Source organism: Thamnophis sirtalis, unplaced genomic scaffold (genome assembly GCF_051295495.1).
Source record: "Thamnophis sirtalis isolate CommonGarterSnake01/CBP01778 unplaced genomic scaffold, rThaSir2_p1.2 scaffold_7, whole genome shotgun sequence".
In the NCBI taxonomy this organism is placed as follows: domain Eukaryota; kingdom Metazoa; phylum Chordata; class Lepidosauria; order Squamata; family Natricidae; genus Thamnophis; species Thamnophis sirtalis.
The window spans coordinates 13,884,389-13,903,048 of record NW_028261387.1 but is presented as its reverse complement, the minus strand read 5'-3'; the positions used below and the strand labels follow the sequence as shown (position 1 = coordinate 13,903,048).

At 42.4% G+C, this 18,660-nt stretch overlaps 1 protein-coding gene across 1 annotated transcript in view; it reads right to left on the bottom strand.

Annotated features, from left to right (window-relative positions):
* Positions 1-18,660, bottom strand: part of LOC148044542 (uncharacterized) — a 305,580-nt gene that overhangs the window by 241,632 nt on the left and 45,288 nt on the right. Inside the window, exon 3 of the mRNA XM_087719342.1 lies at positions 2,168-2,215. Within this exon, the coding sequence (XP_087575468.1) occupies positions 2,168-2,215 (48 nt within the window). The remainder of the gene's footprint in view (positions 1-2,167; positions 2,216-18,660) is intronic.

Below are 18,660 nucleotides of genomic sequence, written 5' to 3'. Positions count from 1 at the left end.
ACTTTTACTGTTTCTTACTTTTTCTTTCATAATTTCTCTTTTGTCAAATTCTTTCTTTGTTTTTGTAGTAATTAAATCCTAGTATTTAATAACTCTTAGATAGATAGATAGATAGATAGATAGATAGATAGATAGAGATAGAGATAGAGATAGAGATAGAGAGAGAGAGAGAGAGAGAGAGAGAGAGAGAGAGGTAGGTAGGTAGGTAGGTAGGTAGGTAGGTAGGTAGGTAGGTAGGTAGGTAGGTAGGTACGTACATACATACATACATACATACATACATACATAGATGGAGAGAAATAAATATGGCCTAGGTAAGAACACAATCAACATTTGGCATCCAGGCAATAGCAGGATTTAAAACCGAAGAGAACAAACCACTCATTAGTACTAAATTCCCTCGGGGTTGGGAAAGAAGAAGGGATCAGTAGTTTTAACTTGACTTTAAAAAACCCAAAAAAGTTTATGTTTGACAATGCTCATGCAAATGATAACAGGCACATGAATGCAAAGGTATAATGCAAGTGTCATGGTGATAGTTCTGAGCAACTATCTTGGAACTTTAAATTGACCAATGGGGAGGGGGGGACATTTTATTTGCATACAATAATTCTCTGGGAGCAAGTTCCTTTCATCTAACTATACTGTAGAGGAAACACCATCACTATGAATTAATTAAAAGAGGAACTACAGGAACGAAGAGATGCTGACCCTTTGGTGTTCTTCTGGCTTTCCTGTTCTTTTCAGATAAAAAAATAATAATCAAGATTTCCAAGTATAGGCAACAGTAAAATATATGACACAACTACATATGAACAAAAAGAGAGCACACCTAAATATTTCTGTAACAAATCATATCAGATCTCTATCATTAGGCAGCATTTATGCGTTTCATTGCTCTTAATATTGTTGATGACAATCATTTGTAGAAAATGTGGTATCTATTAGTCTCCCCAAAAGCACCATCTGAATAAAAATATGTATTGGAATCACCAAAATTTTACAAGAATTGTCACAAGAATACAAAAAAAAAACTATCTCATGAAGCAATAGCAATAGCAATAGCAGTAGACTTATATACCGCTTCATAGGGCTTTCAGCCCTCTCTAAGCGGTTTACAGAGGGTCAGCATATTGCCCCCAACAATCTGGGTCCTCATTTTACCCACCTCGGAAGGATGGAAGGCTGAGTCAACCCTGAGCCGGTGAGATTTGAACCACTGAACTGCTGATCTAGCAGTAGCCTGCAGTGCTGCATTTAACCACTGCGCCACCTCGGCTCATGAAGAGTTTGGCACACTCACATTATGATCCCCCACATTTTTAAAAAATATCCAGGTCAGCTAGAACAATTAATCAGTGGAACAGCTTGCCTCCAGAAGTTGTGAATGCCCCAACACTGCACGTCTTTAAGAAGATGTTGGATAGCCATCTGTCTGAAACAGTATAGGGTTTCCTGCCTAGGCAGGGGGTTGGACTAGAAGACCTCCAAGGTCCCTTCCAACTCTGCTATTGTATTGTATTATTGTATTGTGTAAGATGACACAATAGTGTTGGGAAGTGGAAAATGCCTGTGAGTCATATCAATATGTCATGTTATAATAACAAACATAAATGTATATTATTATTAATAATTCATTATTAATTCATCACACATTTCTAACACCTCACAATTTCTTTTTTCTCCCCTTGTGATAATCCTCACTATTCATTCTTACAAATCTTTTCTACGGTCCTCATATGATGAGACTCCAACTGAAAGATGAATCAGTTGCCTGATATAATAGAGTAGGGTTTTTTGGCTGAGGAGAGTTAAGCTAAATGGTTCACAGCTTAGGCACTCAGCCATAGTCCATGAGGAATTTCACCATAGATTAAAATGTTTACCACCAGGTATAAGGACTGTTTAAGAATATATGCTGAAGCTGTTTTCTTCCTGTTGAGAAGCGAAGTGTCTTCAATGTTAATAATTTAATTGTATAATACTTAATGAATATAGGATTAGTTTTTACTGAGTACACAAAAGATTTATGTGGCCTTTTCTCTGTCCCTTGTTCACTTTTCTCTTATAAATAAAACAATTATTTTAAAAAGAATGCTTTCCTTTTCTTTTTATGTAGGCATTTCCGCGAAGATCCACGGTAAGTAAATGGACGCAGGTAACTTACCTCAGCTGTACACACTTTGCAAGTTGGAACATTTTCATTATGAAGATTCTGCAAAGTAGAAAAGCAGGCATTTAGTAATGAAACCGATCTCACAAATGGGAAACAGTAGATGAGAACAATGTATATATGAAAATACATTAGCATCATCTGCTTGGCAGTATTAAAGACTCACGGGGTGAGTTGAGTAATGAAAAATGAATGTTTTACAGTTTCCGAATGTGTTTCGTATGTGATAATTGGTACCATTCTTGCATTTTAATTTTTTCATTTTATGCTAATGCTCTTAATTAGTCCTCAAGTCAATAAGGCACAAAAAGATAATGGACAATCGGCACAATGCAGGGCTTGGGACTGTGGCATCTCTTTGTGCCTTAGAAATAAGTATGCCTTTGGTGCTTAGCATTCATTCTCCGAAAGAAAATTGATCTTGCGCCATTTGGTGTGACAAAGCATCCAAAAAGTGTTTTGTTTTTGTGGCATACTATTTGGGATTTTAAGTGTGGTGTACTTAATTATCATGGAACCCAACTTATTTAGACTTCTAAAATGAAGCACAGCTGCACAGCTGCAGTATTTAGTATTCACTGCACCTGATAGTTTCAAAAAAAATCCATTCATAACTAGAGGCTGCTTTCTTATTTACCAATGCAAAAAAAACGCATTCCTGTTTTTCCCTTCTAAAATGAAGTTGTTTAAAGAGATAAATAAGGGCATAAAAATAACAAAATTCTATAATTAAGGCCCATCTGATAAGCCCAGGGCCTTTTCTCCTTGAGCCTAACCATGACACAAACATAACCCAGCAAACTCATTGTCTGCTATATCTTCATGATGTAGCTTTTAACTAATCCAAAATTGCTATCTGAAAAAGCTTAAAGGTGTCCCCAGCTGTTCCAAGGCATAATAGCGTTTTTTCCTGCAAGTAAGAAATAAGCGGTAGCAGTTTGACATGGATGACATCTGACATAATACACTGTCTTAATTATGTGGCCCCTTGGAAATTGATACCAGCTAGGCCTCTTTTAGCTACTTAAGCTGGTGTCCTCTATGTTCCTAACTTAGGCACTGTGTTTAAAACATTTCTTTGGGACACGGCAAACCTTACTTTTGTCTAGTGACCAAACCTGTAAGCCAACCAACCATTTTTTGTGGATCATCATGAGTAGCAGCTGATCTCTCTTATCTCTAATTTTATGACACAATTTTCTTCATGCCTATCACCTAATAATCAGGCTCCTTTTGAGCAAAGGTTTAGCATTATTCGAGAAGATCACTCTTCCAAGATTAGCACTAAGCTTACATCCAAAAGGTCCCTAACTCTTTGAAAGTTCATACAAAAGAACAGTTTTGCAAAACTGAAATGAGGTTTATTTATTTATTTCACTTCAAAACTGGTTGTCCTTAGCGTATGACAAACTGGGAGAATCTACCAAATTCTGTATTTAACAGTCCCGTATACAGGATATATAACACTATGTACTAGGACAGTGCTTGTGGCAAAATAGGTGACATCTGTAGGAGTATCGAATCTTGTGCCATTAGGGTCTTCAGATTGTTCAAAGATTGGTGGATAGCATGAAGCAGCAGCAGCAAATGGCACAATAGCCAAAATTAGCAAAAGGTAGACATTGGAAACCATAGAATTAAAAAATAAATTTAATGGAGAGGGAAAAATCTTCAGCCACACTTACACCAGTGGTGGGTTGCTCCCAGTTCAGCCCAGTTCAGCCGAACCGGTAGTAGCAGTGGCGGAAGGCCCCCCCCAGATGGTTCTGCGCATACGCAGAAGCATTGCGCATGAGCGCACCGGAAATGGTAGTAAAAATATTTGCAACCCACCACTGACTTACACCATCCATTGAAAGGGAGACATCCTTTTAGGGCAGAGAGTTCCATTTATGAGGCATTGGAACAAAAATCACATTGACCCATTTAGCCTCAAAAAGCACATGAAAGTGATGTAACACTTAATTTGGAAGGATAAGCAGATTCTCAAAGGAGATAGTCCTTCAACAATCCATTTAAAAAGGTTCTTTGAAGCCAATGTAATAGCTAACAAAATAAGTTGATTCTAGGTCCAATATTTTAGGAAGAAAATATTGTGCTATTTGAAGTTTCAGAGTGCCTTTGAAGGGTAGCCCCTAGGGAGTGTGCTGGAGTAACCTGAGCTGAGACATAACTAATGCATGGATCATATCCAGTTCTGACCAATAATAAATGCAATGGTACACTAGATGAAGCTATGAATAAGCATCCCTGACCACCACACATCCCTACATATCTATTAACTAGCCCAGGTTCAGGAGTTCGGATTTATTAGATCAAGAATGGGAATTATGTCCAAACTTAATTCTCCTTTAATCTGTTCTGATTTGCTCAAAGACTTGTAGAATTTATCAATATCTACTCATTAACTTCACAGCACATATAAAAATTACAGTCACTCTATTCAATACTGAGCATATAATGCTGTTAAGTAGGGATGGACCCTATATCCCAGTGACTTCAACTAAGAGAATGCCAGTCTCCTTTTGCTCAGTTTTGGATGTATGGATTTATTTTGCTTCATGGACAAATTGCATTTCCATAGTCACTCTTTAAATCATGTTACCAAAATATCTATTCTGACATCAAATATCAGGGCTGACTCTAGAGAGACACAAATAAGGTAAATCTTAAAAGGAATTTACCTGTTCACTTTTCAAGGGGGGCATCAAGTAGGATGTGAGGGTTTTAATTTTATCTTTCCAGCACCTGCACTGCATTGAGATTAGGAACAGGAGGAAGAAAATGTGTGTTGTGTGCATGTAGATGTGCATATGGAATGTGTGTACGAGGCCTGATTCATCATCATGCAGTACACCTCATCTTCATGGCCAAACCACATCTGTGCGTTAGATAACTCTTTTCAGTACATTTACTAATGTGATTGGCTTGGCTTATTAACTGCCTTCAAGTATGACATGAGTATTCAAGGTGGCTTCTGCTTTAAAATGCCACAAAATACCAGGAAATAATAATAGAAGAAGACACAAAACACAAACAAGAGCTTCACTGACTTTTAATGAAGTCAGTGAAAGAGATGTGGCGGACATTCCTTTGGGGATACATTTCCGAGAAGTGATACAGAAGAACTGCTTTGGCATGATCAATAATACTTGGGCCTCAAATTGTGGAGGCACTTTTAAAAAGGTTCTCACTTGCAGGTCCTAATGGCCGAAGAGATTCACAAATGGAAAAGCGATCACTCGGGTAAGCAGGACGCAAGCAATATATGACTTAAAGGGCAGAGTTCTTAGGCTCAGTTTTGGCCGCACTACTTTCAATTGTGCCAATAAGAGCAATTGGCAATCCAGGTATTATGTCATCCAGGTAACCTTCCATCAGTTAGTAGCCTAGAATTCACATTTTGCAGCAGCTAGAGCTCAAATGTATAACTATAAGCCCACAAAGTAGGGGTGGGCTTCAAGAAATTCAGCAAAGGGTTCTCTGCCTGGTTGCTGGGTACATGTGGCCAAGTCAGCTTCCTGCGCCACAGTGCGGGAGGGGGAGCTTTCACCTTCCACAGGTCCGGAGGCTTTCCTCGAGCCTCTGGGAGGGCAAAAACTGCCTCCCTGGGGCTCCAAAGGGCCTTTGAAGGCCAGAAACAGGTCCATTTCTGGCCTTATAGAACTTCCAAGAGGCCTGTTTTTCCCCCTCCCCGAGAACAGGTGCTACACTTACGTTGCCATCCAAAATGGAGACTCCTGGGAGGGGTGCGGTGGGGCGGGAGGAGCAGGGTAGGCGGGGCCAGCCATGGGATTTGGAGATTCTCCGAAACAGCCATAACATTAGCTGCAAGTTCTCGCGAACCCGAGTGAACACCACAGGACACCTTCTTCTCTTGGACTGACTCGGATGCTTTATTTTGTCTCTTGTGATACAAAACCCAACCTCAGTTTTCATACCCTTGATAAGAGTAGTGCAGGAACTGATTTAAATAATAGCAATGGGACTTAAGACTTACCGTATATACCGCTTCACGGTGCTTTCCAGCCCTAAGTGGTTTACAGAGTCAGCATATTGCCCCCAACAATCTCTTCTTCTTCCACAATACCACAGAACAGCTGACCAATATAGCTGCCTCTTCCAGGAAACACAACTAGATGAGTAAACCTACTTTACTGTAAGGTTAACGTTAACAGAACGTTGGAAATCTAAAAGTACAAACTTTGCACTGCCACTTTTAACTACCTGATCAATTGTGGAGAGTCCTTTCTACGTTTTTTTCTGTGACCATTAAGTCCTCGGGGGGCTCCCCTTCCTCTTGTCTAATTGTTTCCTAGGCAACATCTCTTTCTCTCGTCCCCCAAGGTCATCCACACATTCTATTACATCTGCCTCCTGAGCAGGGAAAGGGAACAAATTCTGGGTTAGTATCAATTCTCCCCATACTCCAGGAAGATTTAATAATGCCATGAGCAGGGTTTCCGGACAGCATCACTTCTTGGCTTGGTTTATTCCTGTTAAATAGAATTGTTAATTGCTTTGGCTTTAGACAAGGGTTTTTTTGTTTTTTTTTGCACAGGACTGTCCTATTCAAATAATTTTTTAATCCTTTTTTATTAAGTTTTGACAGGCGTGTTAAGCCCATTGAAGCTCTCTTCTTGGGAATTTTTTCTTTGTTGCCAAATTGCATTAGTGCAATCTGGGGAAACACTGCGGGCCACACACGACCTGCATATTCTTCCTCTTTGGCTTAGCATATTGAATTGATAAAAATGAGAGCCAGTTTGATGTGGTGGTTAAGGACATTGGGCTAGAAACTGGGAGGCCATGAATTCTAGTCCTGCTTTATGTGCACTGTCAAGTTTGTTGACTTTGGGCTAGTCCATTTCTCTCTGCCCTGAGAAAGAGGCAAAGGCAAACTATTTCTGAAAAATGTCAAGGAAACTGCAATGGAATCTTGACTCATTCAAAGGCAGAGTCACAGGCAGGTCTCTAGTTATTCGGATTTTCTCCCGCGTAGAATTGGAGATGTCTTGGCGACGTTATTCTACGTGGGAGAAAACCCGAATAACTAGAGACCTACATACTAACACCCGCGAAAACCTCAGAAAACATATCTATCTATCTATCTATCTATCTATCTATCTATCTATCTATCTATCTATACATACATACATACATACATACATACATACATACATACATACATACATACATATACACACATACATTTACATATTTACATATTTACATATATACACATATACACACATATACACACACATACACACATCTACACACATCTACATCTACATCTACATCTATACATCTATACATCATTCATATAATATATATATATATATATATATATATATATATATATATATATATATATATATATATATATATATATATATATATATATTTGTAGTTTGCTCTTCGGCTGATATTTCAAGGAAAGAAACCAAAGAATGAGAAAAGAATAACCCCACCAACCCAAAAGCCCCAATGATAAGCTGCAAGAAAGGCATTGTGTGCGATCTTTTATGTAGCTACTCAAATGTGAAAACCTTCAGTTTACGGGACGTATTTCCAAGAAAGATGTATTGATCTGCAGTGTTTCAGGCTTGTTTGTTTACTTGAAGTAGAATGGATATTAAAGAAGATAATACAGAAATAAATTCAAAAGACCTAGGTTTTTGAAGAATGTATCCTGTTCTTTCATTGTGAATAATTTGTATCTGTTTTTTTTTTCTCTCTTCCTGTTATTGTTGGGTTAATAGGCATCTTATTAAAACGATGAAAGCGTTTGGTATTTTATGAACCAAATGTAGGAAACCAGTTTTGATATATAGGCATTGCTTTCTGTTCCTAAGGAACCACATTAAGCAGGAGTTTTCTCCAGCACCTCTCTCAACTTTTCATTTTTCTGGGGAAATATATAACATTACCATCTGTAGGTAGCCATTGTCATGGGAAATATTTTTCTTCCACTTTCTGAAAGGACATAATTTATAATATGAAATTAAAAGCATCAAATTAGTAACCCAATCCCTGTATTCCAGTTTAATGAAATTGTGCCTTCGTTGCATTATTGTTTTGTGCCACTGGACCATTCTCTTTTGTTTTACAAACAAAATGTGGCTTTCATTAATAAAGAATTGTGTATGACAAAAAAGAGAGAGGGGGGGAGAAAGAGAGAGATCCTTGGTGCACATTGAAGTATGTCTCCCAGAAGTAACAGTGCTCTCATTTAAAAGGATATTTTCTTCATTTGCTCTCTAGAACTAGAAAATCACTGATGTTTTTGTCTTCGTAAAAATTAGTTTTAAAGGTTGAATGGGGATGCCCTCCGACTGAGCTGTGCAAATCCTTGGAAGAAATATAATAGAGCACACGTATGAAGCATCCCTTTTCACACAGATATCAGCCATTTTTTTTACAGGCTCTAGTTGTAGGTTCAGAAGCTGCTCCCAACTGCTTCCAAATCCCCAAAGAAATGAAGGGACTGTTGTGCACACTTATGCAAAGACAACAAACTTTCCAAACTCATCACAGCTAGAAAAAAGACACGGCTGCTTCAATGGTTTGAAAAGAGGTGTTGGGTAGGTTATCTCCGATTCTTACAAAGGATTTGCACAGCTTTAATCAATATATTTCCCCCATTTCTTTTGATGATCCGCTTCACATTATTGGCACTAAGATCTTGTTTACTGTTTCCAATTGGGGTATATGTGTATTGGGCAAGTCCAGAAAGAACATAAAATTAATTCTGAGATGTCTATTGGGCATAAGATCTGGATGTCAAACTTTGGACTAGTTACAAATCATACTTATCCACAAAATTAAAATACAAAGATGGAAGGAAAAAAGATAAGAGGGTGCCTAAAACGTCTTCAGATTATTTGATTAATATATTTTAAAAAGACCTCTAAAGTGCTGACAGGAAATGTGCTTGGCAAGCAAAGAATATAGCTGGCTTCAAGAAGAAAACACATTCAGCTAATTCTGAAATATTAGTTCCTTGTATTATATTGGAGCCAAGAGGATAAGCAAATACAAAAGCATTCTGATTTACTATTCCAATATACAGGAACCGTTTTTTCCTGCTGAGTTCCTGGCCAATGTGTCCATCGCTAACTATGGCAAGATATTCTCAGCATAGCCTAATCTGAGCTCCTGGCTTTATTTTTACGGCCAAGAGAGGCAGGCATGCTCCAGCAGCTGTAATGAACTGAGAAGTTCTACATTTCACAGCATTTGAAATGCTCAAATCTACATTTTAACACTTCAAAAGTGACTACCATGGATTTTTTTTTTAAATGACAACAGTGAATTTCTTCTTTGGCTGTCCTGGGTCAGCCATCTTGCTCATGTGTGAATTGTATTTTATTAAAGGCAGATTGAACAAAACTCAACTACATTTTCACATAATGGAGATGATTTATTTTTTTTAAAAAATATTCTTAGGTAGATTTTCCTTTTCTCTAAATTGGGTTATTCGGGTTATATTTTTAAAAGAAAAAAGGGTCAAAATATCAGGAAAGAAAGTAATACAGGTATCACATTTCTTGTGCAGGACTTAGAAAAAAGATTAAATATATCCACTGGATCATATTTACTATTCTTTGAGGGTAAAACCAGATTCTGAAAACTCTATGATTTGATCTGATGATCTGTGACACAGCAAATTTATTGAAACCAAGCAGATTGGCACAACACCTGGAAATCCTATTTAGATTTCTTGAATTATACACCTGAATAAAAAAAATCTAATTTAAATATTTGAAAGAAATAATCTATGTTGACTTTTATAAATACAGAAGGCCATGCAATGGAATATATAGACTTGTCCCAAAGTCTGAAATTAAAGATTTTGTGTGAAATATGAACGGATATGGATTTCACATTCTTATTAAAAACGAATAGAAGCCATAAGAGAGGAGGAACCATTGAACCATTAAGATGGGAACAAGATGGCAAAAGGGGTTAATCAATACATTCTGCAGCAGGATTGTGGCAAAAATTCCTCTTCAAAATCCCCATTCATCCCAACAGGGAAACCTATGATGACCCAAGGAAGCAAAAAGACTTTCTACTCGAGGCATATTTTCCCCTCATTTCTATAGATACTTTTAAACTTGCTGCGGTCAGCAGCATAATTTGGGTAATTCATTTCCCCACTTCCCTTTAACAGTTCAGAAGAATGTTTGCAGACTGTAGGACTTCCAAGGGATCTCCCTGGCCATTCAGAGTCAAGGTGTCAGGCGTGTTTTATTTCTCTGCTCAAATGTTCTCTAGGTAATTTTCAAAACAATTCACACGAGGAGGGGAAAAAAGGTAATGATTTCCTGAAGGCTCTATTTAACTGTTATACTAGAAGCTCAATCAGCTGTGACTCTAGTGACACCAAACCACTGCTGTTTACATATCTCCCTCTGGATTGTTTCTTGGATATAGAAGAGTGTAGCAGAATCAGAGGTGGTATTGAGCCGGTTCGGGCAAACCGGTAGCTTCTACGATCAGTTGGTCCCACCCATCCACCCCTGCCCTATCCTGTCCTTTATTTCCTGCTTCCTAGCTCATCATCGCGTAGCACAGCTGATTCCCCCCCCCCTTCGCTGTTCTACTTAACATTGCTGACTTGGAAAGTAAGCAGCTGAACTTCTAAATGCTCCATTTTCAGCACTGCACGCAAGCACTTTAGGTGTGCATGTGCATAAAGTGCGCATTCACCAAACCGGTTGTTAAACCGGCAGCACCCCACCACTGAGCATTGGAATGTTGGGACACGAGATGGAATGCCGGCAATCAGTTTGGATAAAGAGATATAGATGCTGGCCTTCGGTCTGTACAAATCAGTCCACAAAATGTTTTGTTTGTGAGAGAAGTGTCCCTATGGAGCTTCTTAAAATGCTGTGGTTTGTTAAAGGCTTGGAACAGCGGCTTTGAGATTCTGCGAGATCCGGACAAGCCTAGTAGCAAGGGCCTACACCAGTGGTGGGATTCAGCCAGTTCGCACCTATTCGGGAGAACCGGTTCTTAACTTTCTAAGAAGTTCAGAGAACCGGTTGTTGGAAGAAATCTTCTTTTGTTTTTTTCCCCGCTTTACAGGGCTAATCCTGTAAGGAAGGCAGGAAGGAAACATTCTGGTGTTATTTCTAGCTTAAGCTTTATTGCCCTGCTTACAGAAACTGCCTCTCCGGTTAACCCTTATGACATTGTAACAGCTAAGGCAAATCACCCATCGACCTGAGTAATGTTGAGATGGCCACGCCCACATGGTCACATGACCATTAAGCCCTGCCTACCCACCCGGTCATTAGGACAGAGAACCGGTTGTTAAATTATTTGAATCCCACCACTGGCCTAGACCTAGAGTAACTGTGTCAAGCTCTGAAGGAGCTGCCAAGGGCATCCATAGAAGACAGTAAAAAAAAAAAAAAGGCAAATATACTGTACATGTTTAAATGATGTCATTAAAAATTAGCATGTGGCAAGAAAAGCATAGATCTATTCAAGCACAAGATTACGCATAAGGTAATATTCCTGAGTTATAAAAGTTTGTAAGCCAGTTCAAACTTCAATGAGAACAGGGTATCTCTGAATAAAATAATTTCTGTTCACACTCATATATGGCTCATAAACAAACAGAAGCAAAAATAATTGTCCCAAAACATGGAACATGTACTTGCAAGTGGCAAGATTCAAGTATATGTACTTTCCATATAATTGTTCAACAACCAAAATTAAATTTAAAAAACATTTTGACCTTCATTGGCCAATCTTCATTTTCTCATTTATTGTATGTATATGTCATGAAATAACAATAGTCTCTGCCTGGCTTACAGTATCAATATTGTGCAGAGTGTTTGTCTGAAAAAAATGCTAACAAGGAGGCAATGGGAGTTAAGGTACGTCATTTTTAAAAAAAGATAATTTGATATTTTAAATATGGTAGTAATTAGTAATTTGTTAGTCAAGAGTCATGATGTATCTTCTTTGTTTGTTTGGTATCTTCTTGCCAGATACCTTATAAACCAAAGCAACAATAATCAATAGAAATATAATAAATATTTTTAAAAAATCAAACTGTACAAATTAGAGATCCTTTCCAAATATAGTTACTATTCAGTGTTGAATTGAATTGAATTGAATTGAATTTATTGGTCTTGTATGCCACCCACTCCCGAAGGACTCTGGGCGGATTACAATAAACAAAGAAAGGGGATAAATAGACAAATAGACAAACAACAATTTAAAATACACAACATTCATAGTTCCCGTGGGGCTGACTATTTCAACAGCCCCCCAGCCTGCCGGAGCAGCCAGGTCTTCGTGGCTTTGCGGAAGGCCGGGAGAGTAGTAAAGGTCTGGATCTCCACAGGGAGCTCGTTCCAGAGGGCTGGAGCTGCAACAGAGAAGGCTCTCCCCTGGGGAGTCGCCAGCCGACATTGGCTGGCAGATGGGATCCGGAGGAGGCCTAGTCTGTGCGATCTGATCGGTCTGTGGGAGGTAATTGGCAGGAGGCGGTCTCTCAGGTACCCAGGTCCGATGCCATGTAGGGCTTTATAAGTAACGACTAGCACCTTGAAGCGAGTCCGGAGACTAATAGGTAGCCAGTGCAGCTCGCGGAGTGTTGCCAATATTGATAATGTAACCTGTACTGAAAAGAATATACATAGAGCAAATGCTACAGAATGCTGCAGGGGTAACAATTTACTCCATTTCCTATAATACATTTTTCTATCCCATCCTCCTGCTCTCAATTTTCATCGGTTTCATGGAGACAATGCTGGAATGTCTTTCTATTTCTGAAATCCTGAAGCTAAGCAGTCCATCACTTCTATCTAACCATACCTTTGATAAAACAAAGTAGGTGTACATTCAACACTACAAGCATTGGTACTTCAATACCACCACTGCTGGCATTCCCAAATCCAAAGCAACTATTTTATGCTCAACCATGTTTGCCTTCACCACAGCTGGTCTGAAAATGGTCAGCTCCAGCATTTCTATTTTCAAATTTCAACTTTCAGAGAAGTTCCTTGTCTTGCTGCACAGCTAAGCTGAATTAAATTTGTTCGGGGTCTCAACAGAGGCAACAGCTTGGGTTCATAGCAGCATGGAGCCAGTCCAGGAATGACATAAATGTCACATATGGAGGTGTCCATAATAAAAAAAAAAAATCCATAATTAGATGGACTATTTCTGGAAGGCTTATATTTTGATAAATTGATATTGTTTTTACCTATGATGGAAATGGCTAACATTCCTGCTATTATCCTTGTGCTATGGACTACTGCATGAAACTCATTGAATTCCATATTCTCTGATTTGTTTGTCCACACTAACTCTTTGCTAACATGCTAATTTCCGCATAACTTTTCCCAACAGTTGATAAATGAAATATATTATTTTAAACAGCTTTGTTGTAACTATTTGGTCCCATGATACAAACTAATGTAGGAGCCAGAAACTGCTTAAGGTGCAAACGATCTGTTCTATAGGAGGCAATTTTTACCCTCACTTTATACAAAAGGATCAAATATGAGTCCCAGATAACCCACAACAGATGTAGGAAGAGCAGAAAAAACGTCACTTATGATAACCTCCCTTATTTGGCAGAAAACAGAGGGAGGCTGCCTTGCACACAAAATGCCCAGTTTGAGGGGGGGGGGGACATTTTGGAGCTCATCAATCAGGATACTTTAGTACATGGAATAAACTATATCTTCAAACAGTAGCCTTGAATGTTCTGTATTAAGATGTGGATTACATTTCCCCCTATACTTTAAAAATTCCACTTTGAACATTCTTGCTGCCTTTTTTTTCTAGAAGCGTTGGTCCCTTTGATGGAAATGTTATCCTTATAATCCTATTCTTATCTTTAATTTTAGTCCTTTCAACAAATTCTAAAGTAATAAAAGTCATCATCTTGGAATCAACTTTGGGCTAGATGAAGACCAATAAAGTCACGTTAAAATACAAGGAAGAAGAATACTTATTATTTTCTTATTCCTCTTAATAATTGAAATGACTTAAAAACTGCAGCCATTTGATAGGATTTAAAATCTGTCCCACGACTTTGACTAATGGAAGGTGCAGCCTTAAATATGCTGTTGAGCTTCTTAAGCTGACATACATGATACAAAGGGAAGATCTTGCTTTGTAAACTCAGGAACTAAGAAATATCTTCAGCAGTCCTTTTCAAAGCACTTTTCAATCTTAAATCACAGCTACTCAACATTATAAAACCCAGATCTAAGACTTGCACAAGGAGCAAAAGATACTTCTAGCACTAACAAAGTGTTGACGTTATTGATTTTTGGAAGAGGAAGAAACAAGGATAAGGAAGGATAATTAGGTTTTAAAAGTCTCTTTACTGTGAAGGTTTAGCCAAAGTAACTGGGGAAAAAAGGAGGGTAAAGTTTCCAACAATTAGTCAAAATTTGGGGGGGGGGGGCACCACATTAAATTTGGGCTATTGCCACTTCCCTTCTTTTGGCAGCTACAGAATGTTTCAACCATCATGCAAAAGCATCTGGCAATGTGAGGGTTAAAGGAGATGTTCTTTCTCTTTAACAGATGGTTAATTTACAATAATTATTACTAAATCCAGTGTTTAATAAGTTAGATACCACAACCCCGGATGCAGAAACACTTGCCAAAGCACCATTCTTAAGAGTCCAGGGATGAAACAAACCCTGCAAAACACTCACTAGCCTCATATTCTTGAGCTGAGGGTGGCAGGTTGAAGCGCATTTTAGCTTTCCTGTAGATTATTAACTCTTTATTACCATCTGTTATCTTATTAGCACATATTGCAAGGAAGTCATACAACCTAGGAGCTTGGCCAAAAGCATATCCATCAGTAAACTGAAGTGGCAGTAAACTCTTAGTCTCCAGCATAGCATTTACTCTGGCCTAATATTTAAACATTTACTCAGTATTTTGAGGGGAGAAATCTTCATGTGAAATATGTACATTGGATCTATAAACTTAACGGAGAACTTCTCCTGTACAAACAGCAAGAAATCCTGCCCAGGTCTCAGTGCACAAAAAAAAAAACCCTCTTGTGGACTCTTTGTCTTTTTTTTTAAAGGTTTATTGAGTCTTATTTTAAGATAAAATGAAAATAGGAACCAAAATTAAGAAAGTTGAAGAAGAGAGACGTGCAGAACTAAAGAGGGAAAAAAGTAGTGACACCTGTCTTTTTTCAGCTCGGCAAATACAGAAAAGAAATTAGAATCTCAACCATTTCTAAAAAATGTATGCCATTTCTGCAAAAACAAAGGAAGTTTTTCTACTTCTCCATTCACACAACACAGTGATCCTCCAACTAAAGACAACAAAACCGAGAATGTTAAGGTGACCAGACGTCCCGCTTTTGGCGGGACACACCCGCCTTCCAACGCATTTTCCCGCGTCCCGCCCGCCTTTTTAAAAGGCACGCTTTTTTTGGCGCTCGCAGCTCCCGCCCATCAGCTGCTAGCTTGCTGGGCTGGCTCATCGTTCTGTTCTCTATCCTACCAGATGAGCCAACCCAGCAAGCTAGCAGCTGATGGGCGGGAGCTGCGAGCGCCAAAAAAAGCGTGCTTTTAGCCTTTTACCTACTAACTACCTACAAATTTAAGCCAGCCCAGCCTCCCGCTCACTGATTGGATTGGCCTGGACTCCAGCCAATCAGTGAGCTGGCTGGGATGGGAAATTTTCAGCACGCTTGCGCGAGTTTCCATTTCCTTTCTACAAAAGACGAAAGAGGTTGCAGCTGCGCTGACTGGTGAGTAATCTAATTCTAATCGAATTTTCCGCTCGCCGCGGCAGGAGGAGAGGGTGGGGGCAGCTGCAGCCGCCCGCGGCAGAGAAGTTCCATGCGGTGCAGGGGCTCCCGCCGCCTGGCAGAAGCCCCTGAACCGCGTGCGGGCGGCTGCCCCCTCCTCCTCCCTGTCCTCCTGTGGCCGCGAGGAGTAGTCCGTTCGTGCAGAAATTGCCCGCCCTGGCTGAGTGAATTGGGATCACCTGTGGCCGCGAGGAATACTCCGTTTGTGCAGGAGTCCTCGCGGCCGCAGGCGATCCCAATTGAATTCACTCTGTGCGGGCGGCTCGGCTGCCCCCCCCCTCCTCCCTCTCCTGCGGCCGCGAGGAGTAGTCCGTTCGTGCAGAAATTGCCCGCCCCGGCTGAGTGAATTGGGATCGCCTGCGGCCGCGAGGAATACTCCGTTCGTGCAGGAGTCGGGCGGCTCAGCTGCCCCCTCCTCCTCCCTCTCCTGCGGCCGCGAGGAGTAGTCCGTTCGTGCAGAGATTGCCCGCCCTGGCTGAATGAATTGGGATCGCCTGCGGCCGCGAGGAATACTCCGTTCGTGCAGGAGTCGGGCGGCTCAGCTGCCCCCTCCTCCTCCCTCTCCTGCGGCCGCGAGGAGTAGTCCGTTCGTGCAGAGATTGCCCGCCCTGGCTGAATGAATTGGGATCGCCTGCGGCCGCGAGGAATACTCCGTTCGTGCAGGAGTCGGGCGGCTCAGCTGCCCCCTCCTCCTCCCTCTCCTGCGGCCGCGAGGAGTAGTCCGTTCGTGCAGAGATTGCCCGCCCTGGCTGAATGAATTGGGATCGCCTGCGGCCGCGAGGAATACTCCGTTCGTGCAGGAGTCCTCGCGGCCGCAGGCGATCCCAATTGAATTCACTCTGTGCGGGCGGCTCGGCTGCCCCCCCTCCTCCCTCTCCTGCGGCCGCGAGGAGTAGTCCGTTCGTGCAGAAATTGCCCGCCCGGCTGAGTGAATTGGGATCGCCTGCGGCCGCGAGGAATACTCCGTTCGTGCAGGAGTCCTCGCGGCCGCAGGCGATCCCAATTGAATTCACTCTGTGCGGGCGGCTCGGCTGCCCCCTCTCCTCCCTCTCCTGCGGCCGCGAGGAGTAGTCCGTTCGTGCAGAGATTGCCCCGGCTGAGTGAATTGGGATCACATGCGGCCGCGAGGAATACTCCGTTCGTGCAGGAGTCGGGCGGCTCAGCTGCCCCCTCCTCCTCCCTCTCCTGCGGCCGCGAGGAGTAGTCCGTTCGTGCAGAGATTGCCCGCCCTGGCTGAGTGAATTGGGATCGCCTGCGGCCGCGAGGAATACTCCGTTCGTGCAGGAGTCCTCGCGGCCGCAGGCGATCCCAATTGAATTCACTCTGTGCGGGCGGCTCGGCTGCCCCCTCCGCCTCCGCCTCCCTCTCCTGCGGCCGCGAGGAGTAGTCCATTCGTGCAGAAATTGCCCGCCCCGGCTGAGTGAATTGGGATCGCCTGCAGCCGTGAGGAATCCATTTGTGCAGGGGTCCTCGCGGCCGCAGGCGATCCCAATTAAATTCACTCTGTGCGGGCGGCAGGAGCTGCGCCCACGAGGAGCTGCCTCTTCGTGGAGAAAAAAGGAAAGGGCGACGGCTCCAGGACACAGCCACCCGTGGGAGGAAGGAGCTGCAGCCGAAGGGAGAGACGCTCGCCCCCGTGTTCAGCAAAGCAAGCCCGCTGGCGGCGCCTGTGCTGTGGTGGGAAGCGAACTGCGGGTCCCCCCCCTGCCGCCGCCGCCTTCTTTACCTCTGCCTCTTCCAGAGCCCGGGGTGGCTGTCAGGGCGCTGACGGTGGAGCGGACGCGGCCAGTTTGTTACTGCTTCCAGGATCGAGACGGATGAGGGAAGCGGCGGTGGCTGGCCCCAACAACAACACGGTGCGGTGGGAAGCGAGTCTGCAAGGCTTGGTTGCTTCCCATCCAGAGGTGGCGGCAAGAGCAGCACGTTGTTGTTGTTGGGGCTAGCTAGCTTCTCGTCCATGGCTGGACCTTCCGTTCTTCCTCCGCACCTCGTTACAGTCGCTGCTGACGTCCGCCGCCACCGCTTCCCTCGTCCGTCTCGATTGCTGGAAGCAGTAACAAACGGCGTGTCTGCTCCGCTGTCAGCCACCCCGGGCTCTGGAAGAGGCAGAGGTAAAGAAGGCGGCGGCGGCAGGGGGGGACCCGCAGTTCGCTTCCCACCACAGCACAGGCGCCGCCAGCGGGCTTGCTTTGCTGAACACGGGGGGGAGCGTCTCTCCCTTCGGCTGCAGCTCCTTCCTTTCAGCGCCCTGACAGCCACCCCGGGCTCTGGAAGAGGCAGAGGTAAAGAAGGCGGCGGCGGCAGGGGGGGACCCGCAGTTAGCTTCCCACCACAGCACAGGCGCCGCCAGCGGGCTTGCTTTGCTGAACACGGGGGGGAGCGTCTCTCCCTTCGGCTGCAGCTCCTTCCTTTCAGCGCCTTGACAGCCACCCCAACCGGCGGCTACCGGGCCTCGCTGGAGTCAATTGCAAAACTGCGTTCAGCACTTTGAGGACCTGAGGCATCTTGGGAAATGTAGTTCCCTATCAGAAAGAATGGAGTAGCTGCGAATTTATAACAACATAATATAACTTGGTGCTTCGCAGGTTACGAAAATCTCGTTTGATTTGCACACTGTTTTTTAAAAGTTAGATAAAGAAATTATGCTGTGAAAGCGACTAGA